The sequence below is a fragment of the Anolis sagrei genome, chromosome 11 (genome assembly GCF_037176765.1).
Source record: "Anolis sagrei isolate rAnoSag1 chromosome 11, rAnoSag1.mat, whole genome shotgun sequence".
NCBI classification, from domain to species: Eukaryota; Metazoa; Chordata; class Lepidosauria; order Squamata; family Dactyloidae; genus Anolis; species Anolis sagrei.
In genome coordinates, this window is record NC_090031.1 from 30,423,366 (window position 1) to 30,449,254 (window position 25,889).

General features: G+C 43.7%; 1 protein-coding gene across 3 annotated transcripts in view; it reads left to right on the forward strand.

Moving 5' to 3' along the window:
• The window catches only part of BCAS3 (BCAS3 microtubule associated cell migration factor), a 549,518-nt gene that overhangs the window by 171,398 nt on the left and 352,231 nt on the right, over window positions 1–25,889 (forward strand). For all 3 annotated transcript variants that reach the window (XM_060756800.2, XM_060756801.2, XM_060756803.2), the window contains exon 15: window positions 4,205–4,469. In XM_060756800.2, coding sequence (XP_060612783.1) covers window positions 4,205–4,469 — 265 coding nt within the window. The remainder of the gene's footprint in view (window positions 1–4,204; window positions 4,470–25,889) is intronic.

A 25,889-nucleotide genomic window follows, 5' to 3' on the forward strand; every position in this document is an offset into this window, starting at 1 on the left:
TGACTTCCTGCTTGCAATGCTGTAGAGCAGTGCTTCCCAACCTTTTTTTGAGCAGGAACCACTTGATCAGGAACCACTTTGACCAGAGACGACTTTGACCAGGGACCACTTCACCAGGGACTATTTTGACCAAGGACCACTTTGACCAGGGACCACTTGACTACGGACTATTTTGACCAAGGACCTCTTTGACTAGGGACTATTTTGACCAAGGACCACTTTGACCAGGGACCACTTTGACCAAGGACCACTTTGACCAGGGACCACTTTGATCAGGGACCACTTTGACCAGGGACTATTTTGACCAAGGACCACTTTGACCAGGGACCACTTTGACCAGGGACCACTTGACAAGGGACCACTTGACCAGGGACTATTTTGACCAAGGACCACTTTGACCATGGACCACTTGACCAGGGACCATTTGACGAGGGACCACTTGACCAGGGACCACTCTCCAGCACTGATACAGGACAGGATACAAGTATTATAATATGAGGGTTGAATGAAAAGTAATGCCTCCACCTTTGTGACTTGGGTTTGGATGGGAATATTTTAATAAATCAAACACAGAAATAACCCTTAGAATGTGCTCTTTAACTACCACTATTCACTTTTCCACATAATCACCAGACAATTGGATAAATTTCTGCCAACGATGAACAAGATTTCTGAAGCCATCACGGAAGAAGTCAACACTCTGTTTCTGCAACCAGCCTCTCACAGTTCTCTCAGCGTCTTCATCAGAAGCATCATGATGTCCCTGCAGGTGGAAGTCAGACAGTGCTAAATCTGGACTGTGTGGAGAATGTTGTACAGTGATGGAATCCAGTCTCTGAAGTTTCAAGTCTGTGCACTTTCATTTCAGGTGTCAGAATCCTGGGGACCCATCGTGCACAGATCTTCTGATAGCCAAGGGAAGCAATCATGTGACCCACACATTCTTGTGAAATGCCAATTATTCTTGAAATTTTTCTCTTGAGTGATACGACGATCGTCCTGAATCAATCTGTCAACCTTTTGCCTGTGCAACTCGGTGGCTGCTGTCACAGGACGTCCAACTCTTTGTCACGCAAGTCAGATGTTCCCACCTCAGTATTTTTTAACTTACTCGCCCGACGACTCACAGTACTCATAGGGACCACTTTGACCAGGGACCACTTGACCAGGGATCACGTCCAACTCTTTGTTTGCCACGCAAGTCAGATGTTCCCACCTCAACATCTTTAAACTTACTCGCCCAACGATACACAGTACTCACATCAACACAATCACCATAAACAGCTTGCATTCTTCGATGAACCTCCTGCTGTCAAGAAATCAATGACTGCACATTGCTTAAGTTGTAGTGACCGACAATCTGCATAGGGTCGCATCACAACCGTTCAATGCTAAGGCTTCCTGCCAAAATGGAACTGTAGGGAGAGTCTACTGAACAAGCCAGTATCTGCCGCATACCAGTACTTCCATCTGTTGAGTTACGAAGGGGGAGGCATTACTTTTCATTCAACCTTCATAGGTTAATCATACCTGAAATCGCATAATGTCGCTGTCAGCATGGACAATACTGTGTTAGGCCTGATTTTGTATATAAGATGGCTTTAGATACATTTTTCCTCTCATCATATGGAATCAATACAGATTATTTAGCTGGAAAGGCACTTCAACCGAAGCAGAAACGGAGCCAAAACTGTCCAAAAAGTTCTTATACTTTAGGTGTCTACATACCATAGTTTGATTGTTTTCTGAATTACAATTTTTTAAAAAATGGAGCCTGTTATGGCTTCACGAACTAGATCCCTTCATAACCTCTTGGCTCTGGAAAATCTACCATTTTTATGTGCCTGCATTGACAAGGAAAGAAAAGTTCAGAGTTCTGCCTCCTTGAGGCCCTCTCTTAAAATTTTAAAGGCGGACCACATCCAAAACCTTGGCATGAATTGATATTTTTTGCCGACGCTTATTTACCTCTCATTTTTCATGTTTCCCCAGAATGAAAAACGAGCAAGCGGCTAAGACGCACCTCGCCTGCCGTAAAAACTAGCACTCGGGGCCAAATCCAATTAAAAAATTACACCAGGCTCCTGTGGTTTTTTGTGGCAATTTTGTGTTTCTGCGCAGCAATTTTGCTTTATTGAGCCATGCCCTTGATTTAGCTGGGAAATGTTTGGAGTGGTTCTCAAGATATTGAGTTGCTTGGTGCAGTACTAAATTCTCAGCAAAATTCTTGGCTTTGTATTTAACAGGAAGATCAAACTTTCAACCCCGGAGCTTGAACCGTAACTTTTGACCCAGTTCAGAGCCTGCTGCTTTGTATTAATAAATTATCTCTCCTATTTCTCATGTGTACAGAGCGCTGAAGTTCGGCTGCCCTTCAAACCCTGCTATTTTCTTATAGGATTTTACTAGGCGCCTACTTGCATGTCTTTCATGGGGAGTAGCGTCTACAGTTGGCCCTCTGTATCCACAGATTCTGCATCCATTGAGTCAACCATGGCTTGAAAATATTCCTTCCAAATATCCAAATAGTAAACCTAATTTTGCCATTTTATCTAAGAGACACATTTTTCTATGGCATTGTTGGAGCTCAACCTGTGATTGTGTTTCAGGATCAGGGTGCTTTGGATGTGGGAAGTCATGCCAATGCATTTCAAGATGGCAATTGTTTGGTCGATGATACTGATGCAGAGAAGGGCCAGGAGACCTCTGTGCAAAGTGTAGTTTCCCATGAGAATGTCCCTGAAGGGTGTGGGGATGATAATGTACTCCCTGAATTGCTACCAGGGGGTTCCCAGGATTTGGGGCTTGAAAACAACTGGGCACCTAGCCCAGCTGCGAGACTTAATGAGCAAATAGATAGGCGAGAGGAAATTAGTCAAAACAGACAGGCCGAACAGTGCCTTTGGTGTTCTGCCAGCCTCCGACAGAAAAAGATAAGAGGATCTCAAGTAAAACGAAACCAATTCCTGAGTGCGTGGATAGCTTAACAAGGGGATAAAAGTTCCAAGTATGGGAAATATAGTCAGATGAAGCATTGTTGGAATCAAGTGTAGTTCTCGTCCTTTGTTTCATGGGTATTTCTTGTTCATGGTTTGGACTCTTGAAATGTATGAATGCCTACTCATGTCTTGGATTAATGTTTCTTGTTTTCCTGAATTATATTAGAGAAGTGTGGGCTTCGTTTTTGTGGACTTTGCTGAGCTTTACCCTGGACTATTTTTGCTCCTGCTTATCTTCTTACCTAATTGGATTTACCTATTTCTTTAAAGTGCTTTTTACTTGCTGCTTTTTAATTCTCTTCAATAAAAGGATTGTTCTCCAATCAATGGTGTGATGTTTACAGTCAGAGGGCTTTTCCTGTCCTGAAGTGCAACAGACATTATATATCATGGGATATATAATATGGGATATATAACATATATATGACATATAATATATAATAGTCCCTGGTGGCGCCGAGCTGCTAAACTTGCTAACCAAAAGGTCACAGGTTTGAATCCGGGGAGCGGCGCGAGCCCCCACTGTTAGCCCAGCTTCTGCCAATCTAGCAGTTTAAAAACATGCCAATGTGAGTAGATCAATAGGTACCGCTCCGGTGGGAAGGTAACCACACTCCATGCAGTCCACATGACCTTGGAGGCATCTCCGGATAATGCCGGCTCTTTGGCTTAGAAATGAAGATGAGCACCAACCCCCAGAGTCGGGCATGACGGGACTTAATGTCAAGTGAAAATCTTTACTTTACCTTAAGACAAGGCAAGGGCTGATATTCTTATTAACTTTGGATCTGCACCCCATGCGCTGCCAGTATGTTTCTGCAGGATGTTAAAGTAAAAGTAAAGGTTTTCCCCATTTCTAAGCCAAAGAGCTGGCGTTGTCCGAAGATGCCTCCAAGGTCATGTCGACTGCATGGAGTGCTGTTACCTTCCCACCGCAGCGGTACCTATTGATCTACTCATATTTGCATGTTTTCGAACTGCTAGGTTAGCAGAAGCTGGGGCTAACAGCGGGAGCTCACGCCGCTCCCCGGATTCGAATCTGCAACCTTTTGGTCAGCAAGTTTAGCAGCTCGGTGTTGTCCGGAGACACCTAAATAAACTCTCCTCCATATTTTGATTCCTGTCTTCAAGCCAATTTCTCAATGTCCACTGCAAGCTCGTAACTGTTCCATTTGCTTCTTCCCTCCCTTCACCCTCTATCGCAGGTACAGGACATCTCCTTCAGCCACGACTGCCGCTGGGTGGTGGTCAGCACCCTCCGAGGCACGTCCCACGTCTTCCCCATCAACCCCTATGGGGGGCAGCCCTGCGTCCGCACGCACATGTCGCCCCGGGTTGTGAACCGCATGAGCCGCTTCCAGAAGAGCGCAGGCCTAGAAGAGATAGAACAGGAGCTGACGACCAAGCAAGGAGGCCGTTGCAGTCCCGTCCCTGGCCTGTCCAGCAGCCCGTCTGGATCACCTCTTCATGGTAAGACCATTTAAAAAGAAAGGCTTCATTAGCAAAAAAAAGATGAGATTTGCAGGATTTTTCGGAGGCAACACTGATGGAATCGCTCCAGGAGTTGAGTGTGACATCTGTAGACAGTCCACGTTTCGCAGTAGGGTTGGGAGTGCAGTAGCTTTATAAACAAGCAACTTGGTCTCCGTATGGATGTCCCGATACTCAACCACTCTGTGCTTCATTCTGAAAAATGCTGCACTTGCAGAGCTCAGGCGATGGGTATGTAGATGGTGATGCAACATTTCATCTCAGTTTTTATTTTGTGAACCTTCCACAGTCCGTGCTCTATCTGCGTTTTTAGGTGCCACTTGACAGCTGTATTGTTTGTGATTCAAGGATAGAAGGAGCACTCTGTCTGTTCTGGACGTCCTGCAGGCAAATATTTACAATATTGTTTTGTGAGGAAATGGGAAAGCTAGCTGAAGAAGAAAGATGAGCTCAAAGGAAAGGTTGGGTCGCTTGATTTTCTTTTTGTTTGGTTTTGTGTTCTCTGAGCTCTCCCATAGTTTTGATGTGGGGGAGCATTCCCACGCAACCTTGATCTGGTGTGGCTATTTGCCCTGGTGGCAACTTGCTTTCAGTCTTTCGCTTTTCCCTATAATGTGTTGTTGGCGATAGGTCGGCGATCTGAATCTGGGGTGTGAGGTGAGCTCCCGCTGTTAGCCCCAGCTCCTGCCAATCTTTGAAAACATGCAAATGTGAATAGATTAATCAGAACCACTTCAGTGAGAAGATAATGGTGCTCCATGCAGTCATGCTGGCCACATGATCTTGGAGGCATCTATGGACAACACTGGTTCTTTGGCTTAGAAATGGAGATGAGCACCAACCCCCAGAGTCGGACATGACTAGACTTAATGTAAAGGGGAAACCTTTACCTATAATGTGTTGTACAAATTAGGGCCAGCTGCACATTTGCATAACATATTCTGCTTCTGCTATTTATGGCTTTGGAAGCAACAGGTGATTCATTTCTAGTGCCTTCCTTTCCTCTTGAGACACTGAGATCCACCTGATGGACTTTGGGGCTCCTCTGTAGACTTCTGAAGTTTTCCTACTTTTTAGACCCCTTTATTTTATTTATTTATTTAGTTATTTATTTCCTATATTTATGCCCCGCCATTCTCACCCCCAGGGAGTGGGGGGGGGGGGGTCTCAGGGCGGCCTCACAATAAGCACCATAAGATGCCATCACCACCATAAAACATTCAACAGATAATTAGAAATATTAAAACAGTTAGTTAAAAACAATTGATTGTACACACCAGTTAAAAACCAAATCCAGGTCTGGGTCAATTCATTGTCATGAGTTGCCTAAGTCTTCTTTCCTCTTGCCGCTAATCACTGGTTGGACACCTGGTTCCATAGCCAAGTCTTAAGTTTCCTTCTTAAGGACAGGAGGGAGGTGGCCAGTCTGATGTCCCTGGGGAGAGAGTTCCACAGACAGAGGGCCACTGCTGAGAAGGCCCTGTCTCTCGTACCTACCAAATGTGTTTGCGATGGCCTCTCCAGATGATCTTAAACTTAATGATAGTTCGTAACAGGAGATATGTCCGTTTAGGTAGTCTGGGCCAGAACCGTTTAGGGCTTTAGAGGTTATTTTATTCTGATGACCTGGCTTTTGTAATTGTATTATTTTGTATGATCTATATTTTAATGTATTTTGCATTAATGTATTATGATGCTATTATGTTTACTATATTTGTGCTGAATTTTCTGCTGTTAGCCAGCCTGAGTCCCTCTTCGGAGGTCAAGAAGACCGGGTTATAAAAGCTCTAAATAAATAAAGTAATTAAAACCAGCACTTTGAATTGTGCTCGGAAGCTGATCGGCAGCCAGTGGAGCTGGCGTAACAGAGGAGTTGTATGATCCCTGTATACCACTCCAGTGAGCAACCTGGCTGCCGACAGTTGGACTAATTGAAGCTTCAGGCAGTCTTCAAAGGCAGCCCCACGTAGAGCGCATTGCAGTAGTCTATTCAGGATGTAACAAGAGTGTGGAACACCGTGGCCAAGTCAGACTTCTCAAGTCAGCCTTTTAATATATATATAATTTAATAATTAATTTAATAATATTCAATTAATTAATAATATTTAATTAATTTAATAATATTTAATTTAATAATTAAGAGCAGACCTTGGTGGTTCAGTAATTGGCCACATTTGGGAAGCGGTTTCTCCATCTTTGCAAGACTCTCTGCCACCCGGCTCCTCTCGAGCTGCAGCTTCCTCCTTGCATTACAAGGCAGCCGTCGAGTGTGACATGCTTGGAACAGACACCAGATTGCTGTAAACCATTATTATAACACATCCAATCATTTTTAACTACTGACATCATATAGAGAACAGGAAGGGGCGATCAACGTCTGCAGCTTTCATCCCCCGAGTGTCTGTTTTCTGTCAAGGGGGAACTACAGTAAGTTGTCGCCTTTATAGGTTTTCCAAACACATTGGAAGGTTTTTCTTCCGATGTGTCTGATGCTCAAGAAGTGTCTGAGAGGTTTCATTTGGTTTTCATTAGCTTGACCTAGACATTTTCAGGGGCAGACTGATTGATATTTTGAAGCCAGTTGAACCCTTGAAGAATGATGGGTGGTATTGTTAATGTCCTTTTCAAAAGTAATACATCAAATTGAAATACCTTGATATAGACTGCTCAGGAGAGTTGAAAAGAGGATTGGGTTTCTTCTGAGCTCTATATTCCCTTCACCTCCAAATACAGTATTTATATTTTATGGCATTGGATGACAATGGTCCCCCAATTCGGCTGTGGACTCATCTTGAGTGTTTCTAATAATAATAATAATAATAATAATAATAATAATAATAATAATAATGCAGCAAAGACTCTGGCACAATAATAATAATAATTATTATTATTAATAATAATAATAATAATAATAATAGTCAACTGCAAAAAGCCATCTTACGTGGATCTGCGTGCATCATTCGAAAATACATCACACAGCCCCAGACGCTTGGGAAGTGTTCGACTTGTGATTTTGTGATATGAAATCCAGCATATAGATCTCATTTGCTGTGACCTACTGTGCTTTTGTGTCAATAATAATAATAATTGCAAAGACTCTGGCACAACCCAGTAAAGGTGGTCTCAGTGGTGATTGGCACACTGGGTGCAGTGCCTAAAGACCTTGGCCTGCACTTAAACACAATCGGCGCTGACCAAATTACCATCTGCCAGCTGCAAAAGGCCACCTTACTGGGATCTGCACACATTATTTGCCGATACATCACACAGTCTTAGACACTTGGGAAGTGTCCGACGTGTGATCCAATGCAACAACCAGCAGAGTGATCTTGTCTGCTGTGGACTCATCTTGTTTTGCTTCAAGTAATAATAATAATAATAATAATAATAATAATAATTGCATTAATTGTAGGCCAAGGTCTTTAGGCACTGCACCCAGTCTTTGTTGTTGTTGTTGTTGTTGTTATTATTAATAATGATTGTGCCAGAGTCTTTGCAATTGTTATTTGAAACACAACAAGATGAGTCCACAGCAAACAAGATCATTCTGCTGGCTGTTGTATTGGATCACAGTAGGGTGGCCTTTTGCAGCTGGCAGATGGTAATTTTGTCAGCGCCGATTGTGTTTACATGCAGGCCAAGGTCTTTAGGCACTGCACCCAGTGTGCCGATCACCACTGGAACCAATTTTACTGGCTTGTGCCATTATTATTATTATTATTATTATTATTATTATTATTATTATTATTATTATTATTAGAAACACAACAAGATGAGTCCACAGCAAACAAGATCATTCTGCTGGCTGTTGTATTGGATCACTCGTCAGACACTTTCCAAGTGTCTAGGACTGTGTGATGTATCGGCGAATGATGCGTGCGGATCCCAGTAAGGTATTATTTTGTGTCAGGAGCGACTCGAGAAATTGCAAGTGGCTTCTGGTGTGAAAGAATTGGCCGTCTGCAAGGAAGTTGCCCAAGGGACCGCAGATGTTTTGATGTTTTACCATCGTTGTGGAAGGCTTCTCTCATGTCCTTGCATAGGAAGCTGGAGCTGACAAAGGGAGCTCATCCACACTCCCCTCCGGATTCGAACCTGTGACCTGTTGGTCTTCAGTTCTGCTGGTACAGGGGTTTAACCCACTGCACCACCGGGGGCTCATAACAACAACAACAACAACAACAACATGATCTGTCATCTGCAAAAGGTCACCTTACTTGGATCTCTCATGCCCCCACATGGGAAACTGGAGCTGACAGAGGCAGCTCATCCAAACTCTCCTTGGATTCGAACCTGCGACCTATTGGTCTTCAGTCCTGCTGGCAACAAGGTTTTAACCCATTGTGCCACTGGGGGCTCCATCTTGAAGCAATGCCCATTTGGGGATGGTGGGACTGGTGGTACCTAAGCTTAGAAACGTATTGGCAATCTCTTTCAAAAGCAGCAGTTTTATTTATTTCCAAGTGCATCTTCTGATCTGCTGCGGCTTTTCTGAGAGCATTGGGCCCCCACTGGTGTTTATGGTTCCCTGGAAAGGTCTCTTCCCACTTCCACTTTCATCAGGGACCCTGAGAAAGCATCTCTGGAGAGCACACTACAAACGTGTCCCGTCCATGTGAACCCCCCGCCCTCCCCTCCCGGACATATTTTTATCTCTCGAGTGCATTAGGTATAGCAGTGAAACAAATCTATTTATGGGTTTATTCTAGGCCCATCTCTAAATTGTTTACTTGTGCAATATAAACCTTTTAATTGGGGAGGAATCCATCTCACAATGAGCGCATGAATGAATGAATCACTTCTGGCTCGGCCTGCATATTCCCTCCGAACAGGAAGGACGGTAAAGGAAATGGTTAAGAGGCATCCGATAAGGAGATCATTTCCGTGGCATCTGTGAGGGCTGAGGCGGGTCGGTTCCCCTCTTCTTGGGCTTCTTTGATCCTCCTAAAGCCTTGCCAGGTTTGGCTCAGTGCTGACCTGAGCCCCACATCAGTGTCCTCTTGGTGCAGGTTTCGGCTGTTACGGGAACAATGCCATGGTATCCCTGGGTTGCATAAATGGAAATTGCAAAATTAGACTTTTTTACATTGTTGGCTGGATACAAGCTATGCAATGCTTCCTTTTCATTTTTATTTAGAGCTTCAAGGTGAGAATGCATACACTTTCGTGGTTTGCCTCACTAAAAAATGGATGAGGGACTTATTTCAAACCAGACAGGCCATTATTGTTCCTAAATACAGATGCAAGCCTATCACATACTGCTCTTCGGTTTTAATTTGTTTATCTATTTTTCGGTGGATTGTTGTGTGTTTTCCGGACTGTCTGTCCATGCTCCAGAAGCATTCTTTCCTGACGTTTTGCCTGCATCTATGGCAGGCATCTTCAGAGGTTGTGAGGTCTGTTGGAAACTAGGAAAATTGGGTTTATATATCACACACACACATATATAATATATAATATAATATAATATAATATAATATAATATAATATAATATATAATTTTATATATCTATATAAATAAAAATGTAATGTTTGTTTGTGGGATTAACAGAACTCAAAAATAACTGGACGAATTGACACCAAATTTGGACACAAGACACCTAACAACCCAATGTATGTCCTTCAATCAAAAAAGTTGATTTTGTCATTTGGGAGTTATAGTTGCTGGGATTTATAGTTCACCTACGATCAAGGAGCATTCTGAACCCCACCAACGATGGAATTGAACCAAACTTGGCACACACTTCTCCCAAGACCAACAGAAAATACTGGAAGGGTTTGGTGGGCAGTGCCCTTTGGTTTTGGAGTTGTAGTTCACCTACATTCAGAGATCACTGTGGACTCAAAACAATGATGGATCTGGACCAAACTCTACACGAATAATTATATGCCCAGATGTGAACACTTGTGGAGTTTGGGGAAAATAGAATCTTGTCATTTGGGAGTTGTAGTTACTGGGATTTATAGTTCACCTACAATCAGAGTATTCTGAACCCCACCAACGATAGAATTGGGCCAAACCTCCCACACATAACCCCCATGTGGGCCACAGCAAGGCGTGGCAGGGGACGTCTAGTATATAATATATCTATATAACTAAAAAATGTAATGTTCGTTTGTGGGATTAACATAACTCAAAAACCACTGGACGAATTGACACCAAATTTGGACACAATACACATACAAGGCCAACGTGTGACCATTACTCATAAAAACACTGTAAAACACAATGGAAGAGACTTAAAAAGCCAAAAAACAAAACAAAAAAACCATTACAACGCATGCGCAAAACCACATATATAAATGCAAACACACATATATACACATATACACAAATATATACATACACACACACAAAACAGATATATGCAGACTGGGCCACAGCAATGTGTGGCAGGGGACAGCTCTCTCTCTCTCTCTCTCTATATATATATATAATTGGGTTTATATATATATATATATAATGTCCAGGGTGTAATATAATGTCAAGAACTCTTGTCTGTTGGAGGTAGCTGTGAATGTTTCAGTTGCTCACCTTGATTAGCATTTAATGGCCTAGTACTTTCAAGGTGTGGCTTCTTACTGCCTGGGGGAATCCTTTGTTGAGAGGTGATTAGCTGTCCCTGATTGTTTCTTGTCTGGAGTTCCCCTGTTTTTAATGTTGTTCTTTATTTACTGTTATGATTTTAGAGGTTTTTTAAATACTGGTAGCCAGATTTTGTTCATTTTCATGGTTTCTCCCATCCTGGACATTCCACAGATAAATAAAGCTCCCTTGTTTAGTTTGTGAATGTTGCAATTGGCCACTGATTAGCATTGAATGGCCTTGCTCTTTCAGAGATAGGGTGCTTCCTGCCTGGAGGAATCCTTTCTTGGGAGGTGTTAACTGGCCCTGATTGTTTCTTGTCTGGAATTCCCATGTTTTCTGAGTGTTGTGCTTCTAGAACATGGCAATATAGCTTGAAAAACCTACAACAACCCAGGAATGTCATTCTTTGGCCATTTTTACTCCAGAGAAGGTTGACTTCATTGCTCTCTATCATTTTTCTCAAATGTCCTTCTCCCCCTTCCCCATCTCTGTTGTTCTTGTTTGTTTTGGTTTTTTAAATTTATGTTGCACTCCTAGAAAAATGGGGTACAAAATCTGGGAGAAATAACTCTTGTGTGTTGAAGGTAAATGCGACTATTTCAATTGGTCACCTTGATTAGCATTTAATGGCCTAGCAGTTTCAAGGTGTAGCTTCTTACTGCCTGGGGAAATCCTTTGTTGAGAGGTGACTAGCTGTCCCTGATTTTGTCTTCTCTGGAGTTCCCCTGTTTTTTGAGTGTTGTTCATTATTCACTGTTATGATTTTAGAGTTTTTTTAATACTGGTAAAATGAACAAAATCTGGCTACCAGCGTTAAAAATACTCTAAAATCATAACAGTAAATAAAGAACATTCAGAAACTGGGGAACTCCAGACAAGCAACAATCAGGAACAGCTAATTACCTCTCAACAAAGGATTCCCACAGGCAGTAAGAAGCCATACCTTGAAACTTCCTACTTTGTGGATTTTCACTCATCGAGGGTGGTCCTGGAACCCCCGCAATAAGTGAGGGTACACTGTATATCAGGGTGGGGAAAACCGTGAAAATGAACACAATTTGGCTACCAGTAGTAAAAAAAACCCCTCTAAAATCATAATAGTAAATAATGAACAACACTAAAAAAAACAGGGGAACTCCAGACAAGAAAAAAAAATCAGGGACAGCTAATCACCTCTCAACAAAGGATTCCCCCAGGCAGTAAGAAGTTGCATCTTGATACTGCTAAGCTATTCAATGCTAATAAAGGTGGCCAACTGAAACATTCACACTCAAACAGACAAGAGTTTTTTCTCCCACTGTGGACATTCCACAGATATATAAACCCCATTTTCCTAGTTTCCAACAGACCTCACAACCTCTGAGGATGGCTGCCATAGATGTTGGTGAAACGTCAGGAGAGAATGCTTCTGGAACACGGCCAGACAGCCCGAAAAACACACAACAACCTAGTAATTCCCACCATGAAAGCCTCCAACAATATATATGTATATATGTATATATATTCATATTCATATTCATTCTGGCCATTGCCTTGAGATATTTGAGGTTGTCCAAATATATGAAATCAATCTCGATATGCGCATAATGCAATCGAAGTGCTGCGCTCCGCTCCCCATTCCAATCAGGGTGGTTTGGTTTTCATTTCAATTAACTCCTCAAACTGCTTTTTTTTCTCCCCTAGAGCATCTTATAATTAATCGTTTCAATAAACCCAGCTAAATATTTACAGATTAAGCAAAGCATAATTCATATGTTCAGATAACCGAAACGAATACGCGGGAATTAAATAATATTTAAAGGGAATTGAAACCAAACAAAACCCCGAATCCATTAACTATGAGATAAAGAAAATCCACAAGGTTACCGAAGTTCAGGAGGCCACTGTAAATCCAGCAAGATCATTAGGCTCCACAAGGTTTAGTATAATCCACTAGGGTTGTGGTGATCCATAGGGAGAGTATTGTAATCCATTAAGCGAGGATTTCTGCCTCGTATAAAAAAAACACCTCCAGCTTGTTCTGGTCTGTCTGTCTGTCCGTCTCCTCCTTTCTCTTGAACTCTCCCCTCATCTTCAAATCTCACCTTACCATACAGTCCCAACACACCTTTCTCCAATGTATTCTTGCTCTATTCCTCTGTTAGGTTATTTGTAGGAATTATCACCAGCCTTCCATACATCTCACTGTATTTAAGAGGGTTGAATGAAAAGTAATGCCTCCACCTTTGAAACTCCTCAACAGGTGGCAGTAATGGTATGCGGCAGGTACTGGTTTGTTCAGTAGACTCTCCTCTACAGTTCCATTTTGGTGGGAAGCCTTAGATTGAATGGTTGTGTTGTTGAAGTGAAACGTAATGTCTCCACTTTCGTGACTCCTCAACAGTTACTGGTATGTGGTAGGTACTGGCTTGTTCAGCAGACTCTACAGTTCCATGTTGGTGGGAAGCCTTAGCATTGAACGATTATGTTGTTAAAGTGAAAAGTAATGCCTCCACCTTCGTAACTCCTCAACAGTTACTGGTATGTGGTAGGTACTGACTTGTTTAGTAGACTCTCCTCTACAGTTCCATGTTGGTGGGAAGCCTTAGCATTGAACGGTTATGTTGTTAAAGTGAAAAGTAATGTCTCCAACTTCGTAACTCCTCAACAGTCACTGGTATGTGGTAGGTACTGGCTTGTTCAGTAGACTCTCCTCTACAGTTCCATTTTGGTGGGAAGCCTTAGCATTGGACGGTTGTGTTGTTAAAGTGAAAAGTAATGTCTCCACTTTCGTAACTCCTCAACAGTTACTGGTATGCAGTAGGTATTGGCTTGTTCAGTAGACTCTCCTCTACAGTTCAATTTTGGCAGGAAGTCTTAGCGTTGAACGGTTGTGTTGTTAAAGTGCGACATATGGAACCCTGCGCAGACAGTCAGTCAATGCAACTTAAGCAACATGCAGTCATTAAATTCTTGACAGCAGAAGGTGTCACCCCAAAGGAGATTCATCAGAGAATGCAAGCTGTTGATGGTGATTGTGTTGATGTGAGTACTGTGCGTCGCTGGGCGAGCAAGTTTAAAGATGTTGACGTGGGAACACCTGACTTGTGTGATAAACAAAGAGTTGTACGTCCTGTGACAGCAACTACTGAGTTTCACAAGCAAAAGGTTGACAGATTGATTCAGGACAATCATTCTATCACTCAGAGAAAAATTTCATGGATAATTGGCATTTCACAAGAACATTTGGGTCACATTGTTGCTCTGCTTGGCTATTGGAAGATCTGTGCACGATGGGTACCCAGGATGCTGACGCCTGAAATGAAAGCGCACAGACTTGAGACTTCAAGACGGGATCTCACCACTGTACGACATCCTCCATACAGTCCAGATTGAGCACCGTCCGACTTCCATCTGTTCCTGATAATGAAAGAAGATCTGCCAGGACATCATGATACTTCTGATGAAGATGTTGAGAGAACTGTGAGACGCTGGTTGCGGAAACAGAGTGTCGACTTCTTCCCTGATGGCTTCAGAAAACTCGTTTATCGTTGGCAGAAATGTATCCAATTGTCTGGTGATTATGTGGAACAGTGAATTGTGATAGTTAAAGAGCACATTCTAAGGATTATTTCTGCATTTGATTTATTAAAATATTCCCAACCAAACCCAAATAACGAAGGTGGAGGCATTACTTTTCATTCAACCCTCGTATGAGCTGTATTGATACCCCACAGCCCTCCCGGTTGAGCTCAAGGCAGCACATGTGGCCTTCTTCTGCCTGCTGCCCTTTATCCTCACAGCAACTCAGGACAAGAGTCAGAGAGCGACTGCCCTAAGGTCATCTCCCAAGTTTCATGGCTCCTTGGGGATTAGGATGGATACACCTCCCACATTCCAAGCTCAACACATCCCTGCTTGGGTGCCTCTTCTTGGCAGCAAAGGCTGCCTGATCCTGCCACATCGTAGGTGATCACTTAGGCAGAAATAATGAAATGCAAAGATACAGCGCTCCATGAAATCATGCTGGCCACATGACTTTGGAGGTGTCTATGGACAACACCGGCTCTTCTGCTTAGAAATGGAGATGAGCACCAACCCTCAGAGTCGGATACGACTGGACTTCATGTCAGGGGGAAACCTTTACATTTACCTAAAGATACAGAATGGAGTCCTCATGGGGGATGTATTAAACATGAGCTAACAACAATGTGTGGCAGCAAAAAAAGCCAATAGGATGTTGGCTTGCCTAGATCCAGGGAAGTCATGCTACCCTTCCATTCCACCTTGTTTAGACCACACCTGGAATTACACTGTGTCATATTCTGGGCACCACAATTCAAGGGAATTGGAATGTGTCCAGAGAAGGGGCGACTCAAAGGATCACGGGTCTGGAGAAACAACCCTATGAGGAGTGGCTTAAGAGCAGGGCATGTTTAACCTGAAGAAGAGAAGGCAGAGAGGAGACACGATGACTTATTTACTTACTTAGACAATCCCTCGTAACTCAAGGATGATTGTCTTCTAGATGTGGTATCTTGGCAGTGGGTCCGTAGGTGGCTGTGGAGCCCTATTCTTGATCTGCATGTTCTCCCACAGTGAGGACATTAGTTTCTAGATGGAAGGTGGTCCCGGTTAAGGTTGGCTTGATGTGACTTCCTCTTGGCACGTTTCTCCCTTTCACCCTCCATTCATGCCTCTTTGAATTCCACAGCACTGCTGGTCACAGCTGACCTCCAGTTAGAGTACTCAAGGGCCAGGGCTTCCCAATTCTCAGTGTCTATGCCACAGTTTTTGAGGTGGGCTTTAAGCCCTGGCCCTAGACATGATGAGGGCCATGGATAAATATGTGAGGGGAAGTCAGCGGGAGGAGTGAGCGAGCTTGATTTCTGCTGCACGGGATACTAGGACGCAATGGAACAATGGCTTCAAACTACAGGAAAGAAAGGAGATTCCACTTGAACATGAGGAAGAACTTCCTAACTGTGAGAGCTGTTCAGCAGTGGAACTCTCTGTCATGGAGTGTGGTGGAGGCTCCTTCTTTGGAGGCTTTGAAACAGAGGCTAGATGTCCATCTGTTGGGGGTGGTTTGAATGCAGTTTTCCTGCTTCTTGGCAGGTGGTTAGACTGGATAGCCGATGAGGTCTCTTCCAACTCTAGGATTCTATGAACTAGATTTCCATAACACAAAAAAACAAATACATGTTAGCTTTACACGCAGCAGCCTTCACACTGGAGCTTTCTCACACGAAGCTTCTCTCACACTGAGGTTTACCTCACAATCCTCTGGACAACACTAGCTTTGGATTCTATGATCTTCTATTCAAATACTAACCAGGGCTGACCCTGCTTGGCCTCCAAGATCAGGCAGGGTTTAGTAACTTGAGGATATTTCAGCCTTTACGACTAGACAAAGGACACTTTCAAAAAAGCTGTGTTTTCCTTTGGAATGTGTCTTTCGGCCTTTTAAAAAGCACACTTAGTTTCAGCGTCATGCACAATTGCAGCAGAATGTATTTCCAATGGCAAGGCTTCCCTTTAAGGGAAGAAGCAAACACTTTCCGTCTTCTGCCCTGCCTGTTTGTGTGTGCGTGAGAGAGAAGAGAAAAGAGAATTTGAGGACAGAATCCAGAGGTTTGATAAATATACAAATTTCCGAATGCCTGCAATGCTTCTCTGCCCTCATGCCCAATTTCCCACCCTTTCCCTAGCAGGATTCTTATGGGAAAGCATGCCTGAAAGTCCTGACAGCTCCTCTCCTCTCCCTGAGAAACAGATTGGCTTCCTTTAAGTAACATTCACTTAAGAAACCACCTTTTAGATCTAAACTAGTCCTCGCGAAAAGGAGCTGGAGCAGAACTTGAAACCCTGGAGGGAAGTTCTTTTCCAAATTGCATTTAACAACCACGCCGGTATACAAGAGAAGAAGCGGGTTGGATGAAGTTTCTGAGCACTTCCATCTTTTCTTCGTTGGATTTCCTGCGGTGTTGACAGTGTGTACAGGAGGTTCCCAATGCAGATCTTAGAAGTTATGTTGTCTCCTCTGACAATAGCCACAGCCCAACGTTGCTTGGAGCGGTTTCAGAAGCTCCGAAGGGCATGCCCTCCCTATATTTCCTTGTAAACAACGCTTCTTCCGCTGGTATATTCAAAACTCACCTTAGAAGATTCCTTTGTCTATGAGAGTCCCAGAAATGAGGAGTGGGCTGCAGTCTAAGCAAGTGCCACCATGGCCTAGCCACTCAAAGGCAAACATTGGAACCGCTCTTCAAAAATCTGACTACTCATTGTAGGGAAGAATAGTAGAGGCCAAGATGAAGTCCTTTGGCCACATCATGAGGAGAAAGGAAAGTTTAGAGAAGACAATGATGCTGGGGAAAATAGAAGGAAAAAGGAAGAGGGGCCGACCAAGGGCAAGATGGATGGGATCCTTGAAGTGACTGGATTTACATTGAAGGCGCTGGGGGTGGTGACGACCGACAGGGAGCTCTGGCATGGAGTGGTCCATGAGGTCACGAAGAGTCGGAAACGACTGAACGAATGAACAACAACAACAAAACAAACAGAGCCATCTATATAAATAAAAATGTAATCATCGTTTGTGGGATCAACATAACTCAAAAACCACTGGACGGACTGACACCAAATTTGGACACGATACCCCTAACAGACCAACGAGTGACCATCACTCATACCCCCCCCCCCAAAAAAAAACAGCAGAAAGGACTCAAAAACCCAAAAAGGTAAATGACGAAAAGCTAAATGAAGATACAGAAAAAGGCAAGGGAGAGGGAGGGAGAGAGGGAAGGGAAGGGAGAAAGAAAGTTAAAGAAAGAAGGAAAGAGAGAAGGAAGCATGGAAGCAAAGAGCAAAGGAAGGAAGGAAAGTGGTAGAGAAGGAAGAAAAGGGAGAAAGGAGAAGGAAAAGAAAAAGGGGAAGGAAGGAAAGAGGTAGAGAAGGAAGGAGAGAAAGGAGAAGGAAAAGAAAAAAGGGGGAAGCAAGGAAAGAGTTAGAGAAGGAAGGAAGGAAGGAGAGAAAGAAGGAAAAGAAAAAGGGGGAGGGAAGGAAAGAGTTAGAGAAGGAAGGAAGGAAGGAGAGAAAGAAGGAAAAGAAAAAAGGGGAGGGAAGGAAAGAGGTAGAGAAGGAAAGAGGGAGAGAAAGGAGAAGGAAAAGAAAAAGGGGGAAGCAAAGAAAGAGTTAGAGAAGGAAGGAAGGAAGGAAGGAAGGAGAGAAAGAAGGAAAGGAAAAAAGGGGGAAGGAAGGAAAGAGTTAGAGAAGGAAGGAGAGAAAGAAGGAAAAGAAAAAAGGGGGAAGGAAGGAAAGAGGTAGAGAAGGAGGAAAGGAGAGAAAGAAAGAGGGAAGGAAAGAAGAAAAGAGAGAAGGAAAGATGGAAGGAAAAAAATGAAGGAAGAAAGGAGAGAAAAAGAAGGAAAAGAAAAAGGGGAAGGAAGGAAAGAGGTAGAGAAGGAAGGAAGCAGAGAAGGAGAGAAAGAACTTCCAACTCTATGTTTCTATGAAGCCTTCACACTGGAGCTTTCTCATACGAGGCTTCTCTCACACTGAGGTTTACCTCACGCTCCTCAAGACGACACCAGCTTTGGCCCCCTAATTCTAAAAGGCTTTGGCCTGCTCACTCTCTCCCCAAGACGACACTAGTTTTTTCCTGCTTCATGGGACTGGATGGCCCACGAGGTCTCTTCCAACGCTATGATTCTATAAACTAGGTTTCCATAACACAAGTAAACAAATATTTAGTAGCTTTACACGCAGCAGCCTTCACACTGGATGGAACTTTCTCACATGAGGCTTCTCTCATACTGAGGTTTACCTCACGGTCCTCAGGACGACACTAGCTTTGGCCCACTAACTCTGACAGACTTTGGCCTACTCACTCGGGGTTGGACTGGATGGCCCACGAGGTTGCTTCCAACTCTATGATTCTATGATCCCATGAAAGGTAACTGACCCAGCAATCTTGACTCCAACTTGCTCTCTTCCATATTGTCAAGAGTGTGTTTGTGAGCCAGCAACATACAAAGGTTTGCAGCAGGATCTTCAAGACAGACCTGATCCTATAAGAGTTGCAGTGATGTGTCCATCTTTAGAAAGCAGTAAAGTTTGCTCTAAATCGTTGGTACGGTTTTTAATGCTGCTACCAATGCATAACGAAGTCTGAAATGATATCATACGAGTGTGGCTGGACTTGACTAGGCGGACAGGAAATAATCTTGGCTTTGAGCAGACGTGAGGATGGTTCAAGTGAATGTCCTCTAGGGGGTGGTCTTTTCTCAGCTTTTGCCATTCATGCCTTGGAGGAAAATGCGGGTTTTTCTCTCGGAGGGCTGTGTGTGTTAGACTGACGGCCGATTTATGATGTACGAGGTAGCAATATTGTTTTATCTTGCCGTTCTGCGATAGCGAAAGGCTGTCAGAGCTGCTTGTTGACTTCTTCTTTGAGATGTTCTCCCAGCAGTTGTTTATACATTTGCCTCGGAAAGAATTTGCCTCAGATACCTTCTCCTTTCAAAATTCCAAATAGAAGAAGGAAAAAGCTTGTGATCTGTCGAGCAACATTTCAAATCGGCAGTGTCTGTGACTGCACTGTCGAAGGCTTTCATGGCTGGAATCACTAGGTTTTTGTGTGTTTTCCCGGCTGTATGGCCATGTTCCAGAAGCATTCTCTCCTGACGTTTTGCCTGCATATATGGCAGGCATCCTCAGCGGTTGTGAGGTCTGTGACTTTATAAATATGTGAGAGGAAGTTAGGAGGCAGCAAGCTTGTTTTCTGCTGCCCTGGAGACTAGGGCGCAGTGGAACAATGGCTTCAAACAACAAGAAAGGAGATTCCACCTGAACACGAGGAAGAACTTCTTGACTGTGAGAGCTGTTCAGCAGTGGAACTCTCTGCCCCGGAGTGTGGTGGCGGCTCCTTCTTTGGAGGCTTAGAAACAGAGGCTGGGTGGCCATCTGTCGGGGGTAGTTTGAATGCGAGTATCCTTCTTGGCAGAATGGGGTTGGACTGGATAGCCGATGAGGTCTCTTCCCACTCTAGGATTCTATGAACTAGGTTTCCATAACACAAACAAACAAATACATAGTAGCTTTACATGCATCAGCCTTCACACTGGAGCTTTCTCACACAAGGCTTCTCTCACACTGAGGTTTACCTCACACTCCTCAGAACGACACCAGCTTTGGCCCACTAACTGTAATAGGCTTTGGCCTGCTCACTCTTTCCTCAAGACAACACTAGCTTTTTCCTGTTTATTGGCAGGGGGTTGGACTGGATGGCCCATGAGATCTCTTCCAACTCTATGATTCTATGAACTAGGTTTCCATAACACAAACAAACAAATACATAGTAGCTTTACACGCAGCAGCCTTCACACTGGAACTTTCTCACACAAGGCTTCTCTCACACTCAGGTTTACCTCACACTCCTCAGAACGACACCAGCTTTTGCCCACTAACTGTAATAGGCTTTGACCTGCTCACTCTCTCCTCAAGACGACACTAGCTTTTTTCTGCTTCTTGGCAGAATGGGGTTGGACTGGATGGCCCATGAGGTGTTTTCCAACTCTATGATTCTATGAACTTGGTTTCCCTAACACAAACAAACAAATACATAGTAGCTTTACACGCAGCAGCCTTCACACTGGAGCTTTCTCACACAAGGCTTCTCTCACACTGAGGTTTACCTCACAGTCCTCAGGATGACACCAGCTTTAGCCCACTAACCCTGCTCACTCTCTCCTCAAGACGACACTAGCTTTTTCCTGATTCTTGGCAGAATGGGGTTGGACTGGATGGCCCACAAGGTTTCTTCCAACTCTGTGATTCTATGATTCTATGACTGTATCTCACTAAAAGCTAAAGGGGAGAAAAAGTAGAGGTGGTACGAATCTGGTGTTACGAATCCCATTTGCCAGAGTGGTGTGTGGGTCGTATTTTCTCAATGCTCCCTTCACATTAAAAAATAACAACACTGCATATCCAACATTAAGGCCCCTTCCACACAGTTGAATAAAATCCCAGATTATCTGCTTTGAACTGGAATATATGGCAGTGTGGACTCGGATAATCTAGTTCAAAGCTGATATTGTGAGATTTTCTGCCTTGTTATTCTGGGTTATATCGCTGTGTGGAAGGCCCTAAGGGTGAGAGAAGGTTTTAATATACAGTGCAGCCAGTCATAGAATCATAGAGTTGGAAGAGACCTCATGGGCCATCCAGGCCAACCAAGTCCCCAAGTTACAAACATCTGACTTACAAATGACTCATAGTTAAGCACGCAGATGAGACAACAGGAAGTGAGAGAGCTCTACCCCTCGGAAGAGGTTATTATCATGGGGAAAAGGTGTCTTGACTGAAGGTTTATCACCAATGCTTGTTTCCAAAGCAAGCCAAATTTTTGCAAAGATCTACAGGGACAGAAAGTGCGGTGATATCTTCTGAACAGGGGCACAGGCAGAAAAACAATCATCATAATGATGTTAACCCTTCCCTATGCTATCCAAATCTCTCTCTATATATATGTGTGTGTGTGTGTGTTTATACATATATATACAGTGTTCCCTCGCTATTTTGCAGTTTGCTTTTCGCGAACACGCTGTTTCGCGGATTTGCTGTTTCACGAACTTGCTGTTTCGCGGATTTTTGCCTCGCAGTTTATGAATGGTTGCCGTTGCCCAGAGCGGCGTTCAAATCCCGCCTGGCAATGATGGAGTGTGGAAAGGAGTTTCATCTTCCCCCTCAGGAGAGAGGGAGCCAATCCAGAGAGGTTGCAAAGCAAAGCAGAGGTATTGTCGAAGGCTTTCATGGCTGGAATCACTGGGTTGCTGTAAGTTTTTCGGGCTATATGACCATGTTCTAGAAGCATTCTCTTCTTACTGTTCACCTACATCTATGGCAAGCATCCTCAGAGGTTGTGACCAGAAACTGCAACATTAGATAAGGAGTCAGGTGAAGACCTCACAACCTCTGACGCAACCCCTTCCAGGGCAGGCCAAAAGTCCAGAAAGGTGAGCTCAAGCGTCAGTTGTCTTTCCAAAAAGGGAGCAACAACTATGCCTCTTGTCGAAGGCTTTTATGGCTGGAATCACTGGGTTGTTGTAGGTTTTTCGGGCTATATGGCCATGTTCTAGAAGCATTCTCTTCTTACGGTTCACCTGCATCTATGGCAAGCATCCTCAGAGGTTGTGACCAGAAACTAAAACATTAGATAAAGAGTCAGGTGAAGACCTCACAACCTCTGAGGATGCTTGCTATAGATGCAGGTGAAACGTCAGGAGAGAATGCTTCTAGAACTTGGCCATATAGCTAAAAAAACCTACAACAACCCAAAGCAGAGATAGCTAGGAAAAAAAGTTCATGGTGCCTTTAAATCTCTCCTCACTTCTGCTTCACCCTTGGAACTCGATATACATATATCGTGTCCCTACTTCACGGATTTTCACTTTTACGGATGGTCCTGGAATGTAACGCCTGCAATAAGTGAGGGAACACTGTATATATATCTGTTCCAACTTACAAACAAATTCAACTTAAGAACAAACCTACACAACTGATCATGTCCACAACTTGGGGACTGCCCGCACATGTATAAAATCTCCATAGGTACTTATTGAATATACAAAGTGGGAATTTCATATGGAGGAATAGCTAAAAAACAGGAACCCACTATCAGCTGCTGAAGTCTCTGAGTTCAGAAGTCTACCATATAATTCTACTTAACGTCTAGCTTCCCTACTATTTCTATTCACAAATTGGCTCAGATGAGCCCACCCTAGGATGCAAATATTTCTTTTTCCTGATACTGAGAAAAGCAGATGAGAAGGAAGGTTATTTTTCCCGTCCCGCTCGTTGTGTACAAATATGGCGGTGTCTTGTGGGCTCTTAAAATGGCTCCCTTTTCCTATCCAATAAATCGTTGACACTTCTCATGACCTGACTTATGATTTCTGACTTGGAGCCAGAAAAAGATCCTTAGCTGTAAAAGGAGAAGCTGCTGAGAGATGAGTGGAAAGAGAAGGGCCTTGGGCACCTTGGCACTCCCGGGCAAAATACTAAAATAGATCCTTCTGGCCTTCTTTACTGGGCTGCAGCATCCAGTCATATTTCATCAGCACAGTCCCTACTGTGTGCTTTTGAGTCCCAAAATCATTCCGCCAGCTCAACCACATAATAACTTTGTCAGGCTCAGCCATTAATACTTTTGTTCTTGATCTTCTTCCATCAAGGGGAATCCAGCCTTCCTTCATGTCGAAGCCAACTGAGTTGGTAAATCGGGAACGTGTTGAATTCCGGCATGGGGTCATTTATTGGATGACCCTGGGGGAGCCACACTTTTTCAGAGACAAACAAATCTGGTCCAAGAAAACCCGCAGGATAGGTTCGCCATAAGGTTGGCAACTGTCAGCAGGAGTAGGTGACCTGGGCTTCCCACAAATACGAGGGTTGAATGAAAAGTAATGCCTCCACCTTCGTTACTTGGATTTGGATGGGAATATTTTAATAAATCAAACACAGAAATAATCCTTAGAACGTGCTCTTTAACTACCACTATTCACTTTTCCACATAATCACCAGACAATTAGATAAATTTCTGCCAACGATGAACAAGTTTTCTGAAGCCATCACGGAAGAAGTCAACACTCTGTTTCCGCAACCAGCATCTCACAGTTCTCTCATCCTGGGTACCCTTTGTGCACAGATCTCTCTGAGTGATACGACGATCGTCCTGAATCAGTCTGTCACCAGACAATTGGATACATTTCTGCCAACGATGAACATGTTTTCTGAAGCCATCCCGGAAGAAGTCAACACTCTGTTTCCGCAACCAGCATCACACAGTTCTCTTATCCTGGGTACCCATTGTGCACAGATCTCTGTGAGTGATACGACGATCGTCCTGAATCAATCTGTCACCAGACAATTGGATACATTTCTGCCAACAATGAACAAGTTTTCTCAAGCCATCACGAAAGAAGTTGACACTCTGTTTCCGCAACCAGAGTCTCACATTCTCTCAACGTCTTCATCAGAAGCATCATGATGTCCCCGCAGATCTTCTTTCATTATCGGGAACAGATGGAAGTCAGGTGGTCCTAAATCTGGACTGTATGGAGGATGTTGTATGGTGGTGAGATCCAGTCTCTGAAGTTTCAAGTCTGTGCACTTTCATTTCAGGCGTCAGCATCCTGGGTACCCATCGTGCACAGATCTTCCGATAGCCAAGCAAAGCAATAATGTAACCCACACATTCATGTGAAATGCAGATTATGCTTGAAATTTCTCTCTGAGTGATATGAAGTGAGTGATCTGTCCACCTTTTGTTTGTGAAACTCGGTGGTTGCCATCACAGAACGTCCAACTCTTTGTTTGTCATGCAAGTCAGATGTTCCCACCTTCTTCGCCCAATGACGCACAGTACTCACATCAACACAATCACCGTAAACAGCTTGCATTCTCTGATGAATCTCCTTTGGAGCGACACCTTCTGCTGACAAGCATTCAATGACTGCACGTTGCTTAATTTGCATTGACCAACAGTCTGCACAGGGTTCCATATTTCACACTTTAACAACACAACCATTTAATGCTAAGGCTTCCCGCCAAAATGGAACTATAGAGGAGAGTCTACTGAACAAGCCAGTACCTGCCGCGTACCATTACTGCCATCTGTTGAGGAGTTATGAAGGTGGAGGCATTACTTTTCATTCAACCCTCGTAATAACCTTTCTATCCTGCCTCTTCACCAAGGCAGTCAACCTCACTGTCTCCTCCTCCTCTTTCTCCTCGCAATAACCTGTGATGAATAAAAACAACAGACGCAAATATGGTTTCAGAACCTGGATCTCTCATATCCCCAATCCAACATTTGAACCAGGACACCACGTTAGTTCTCAGTTTCCTTATGAGATCAACACTTTACCTCCTTCCAATGGCATCCATGTTGCCAAAGAGGACCAGAGTTCTGGGTTTAGGGTCAAGCTGAAAGCCCACAGTGGGACTCCTGCCCATCACTCCACACCAATTGCACTGGTTGCTCGGGTGAATAAGGTCAGGAACGAACCTGCTTCACACCCCAGCACACATAATGGGAACACAGAGCATGTACCTAACAAAATAGCAGCATGTCCACATTATGGAACACTGCACGCACCATTTTCTGACTTGTTCACGCTCTGATATGAGATCAGTCTGTAAACCCTTTTTTCACATCTCCCTGAGCCTCAATGTTTGTCCTGGCATCTTTGCCTGCACTTGAGGTGTACTAAAGCACAGGTGGATGGGCACCCCACCTGAAACAGGAAGCGCAGTGAGACATTCTAGAGTAGTGATTCTCAACCTGTGGGTCCCCATTTGTTTTGGACTAAAACTCCCAAAAGTCCCAGCAAGTTTACCTGCTATTAGGATTTCTGGGAGTTGAAGGCCAAAATATCTGGGGATCCACAGGTTGAGAATCACTGTTCTAGGGCATGGCAAGTACGACGGTCGAATTAAAAGTAATGCCTCCACCTTTGTAACTTCTCAACAGATAACAGTACTGGTATGCGGCAAGTACTGGCTTGTTCAGTAGACTCTCTTCTACAGTTCCATTAAGTTCTTATACCTCGTATATTCTCGTACCTACTGTCTATATCTAATCTATATATCTTATGTATCTGGAGGACTGCTGGAAGTTGCAGTCCAGGAATAGGAAATTGGAAATATGCAGGGATTGGGAAGCTCTCAAAGAAATCCAAGGTGCAAGCTTGCATCTTGGAAGCAGTGCAGTTGGAGCATCCTCCTCCCCTAAAGGGCCTGGTCTAGGGGGTGCTGGGAGCTGT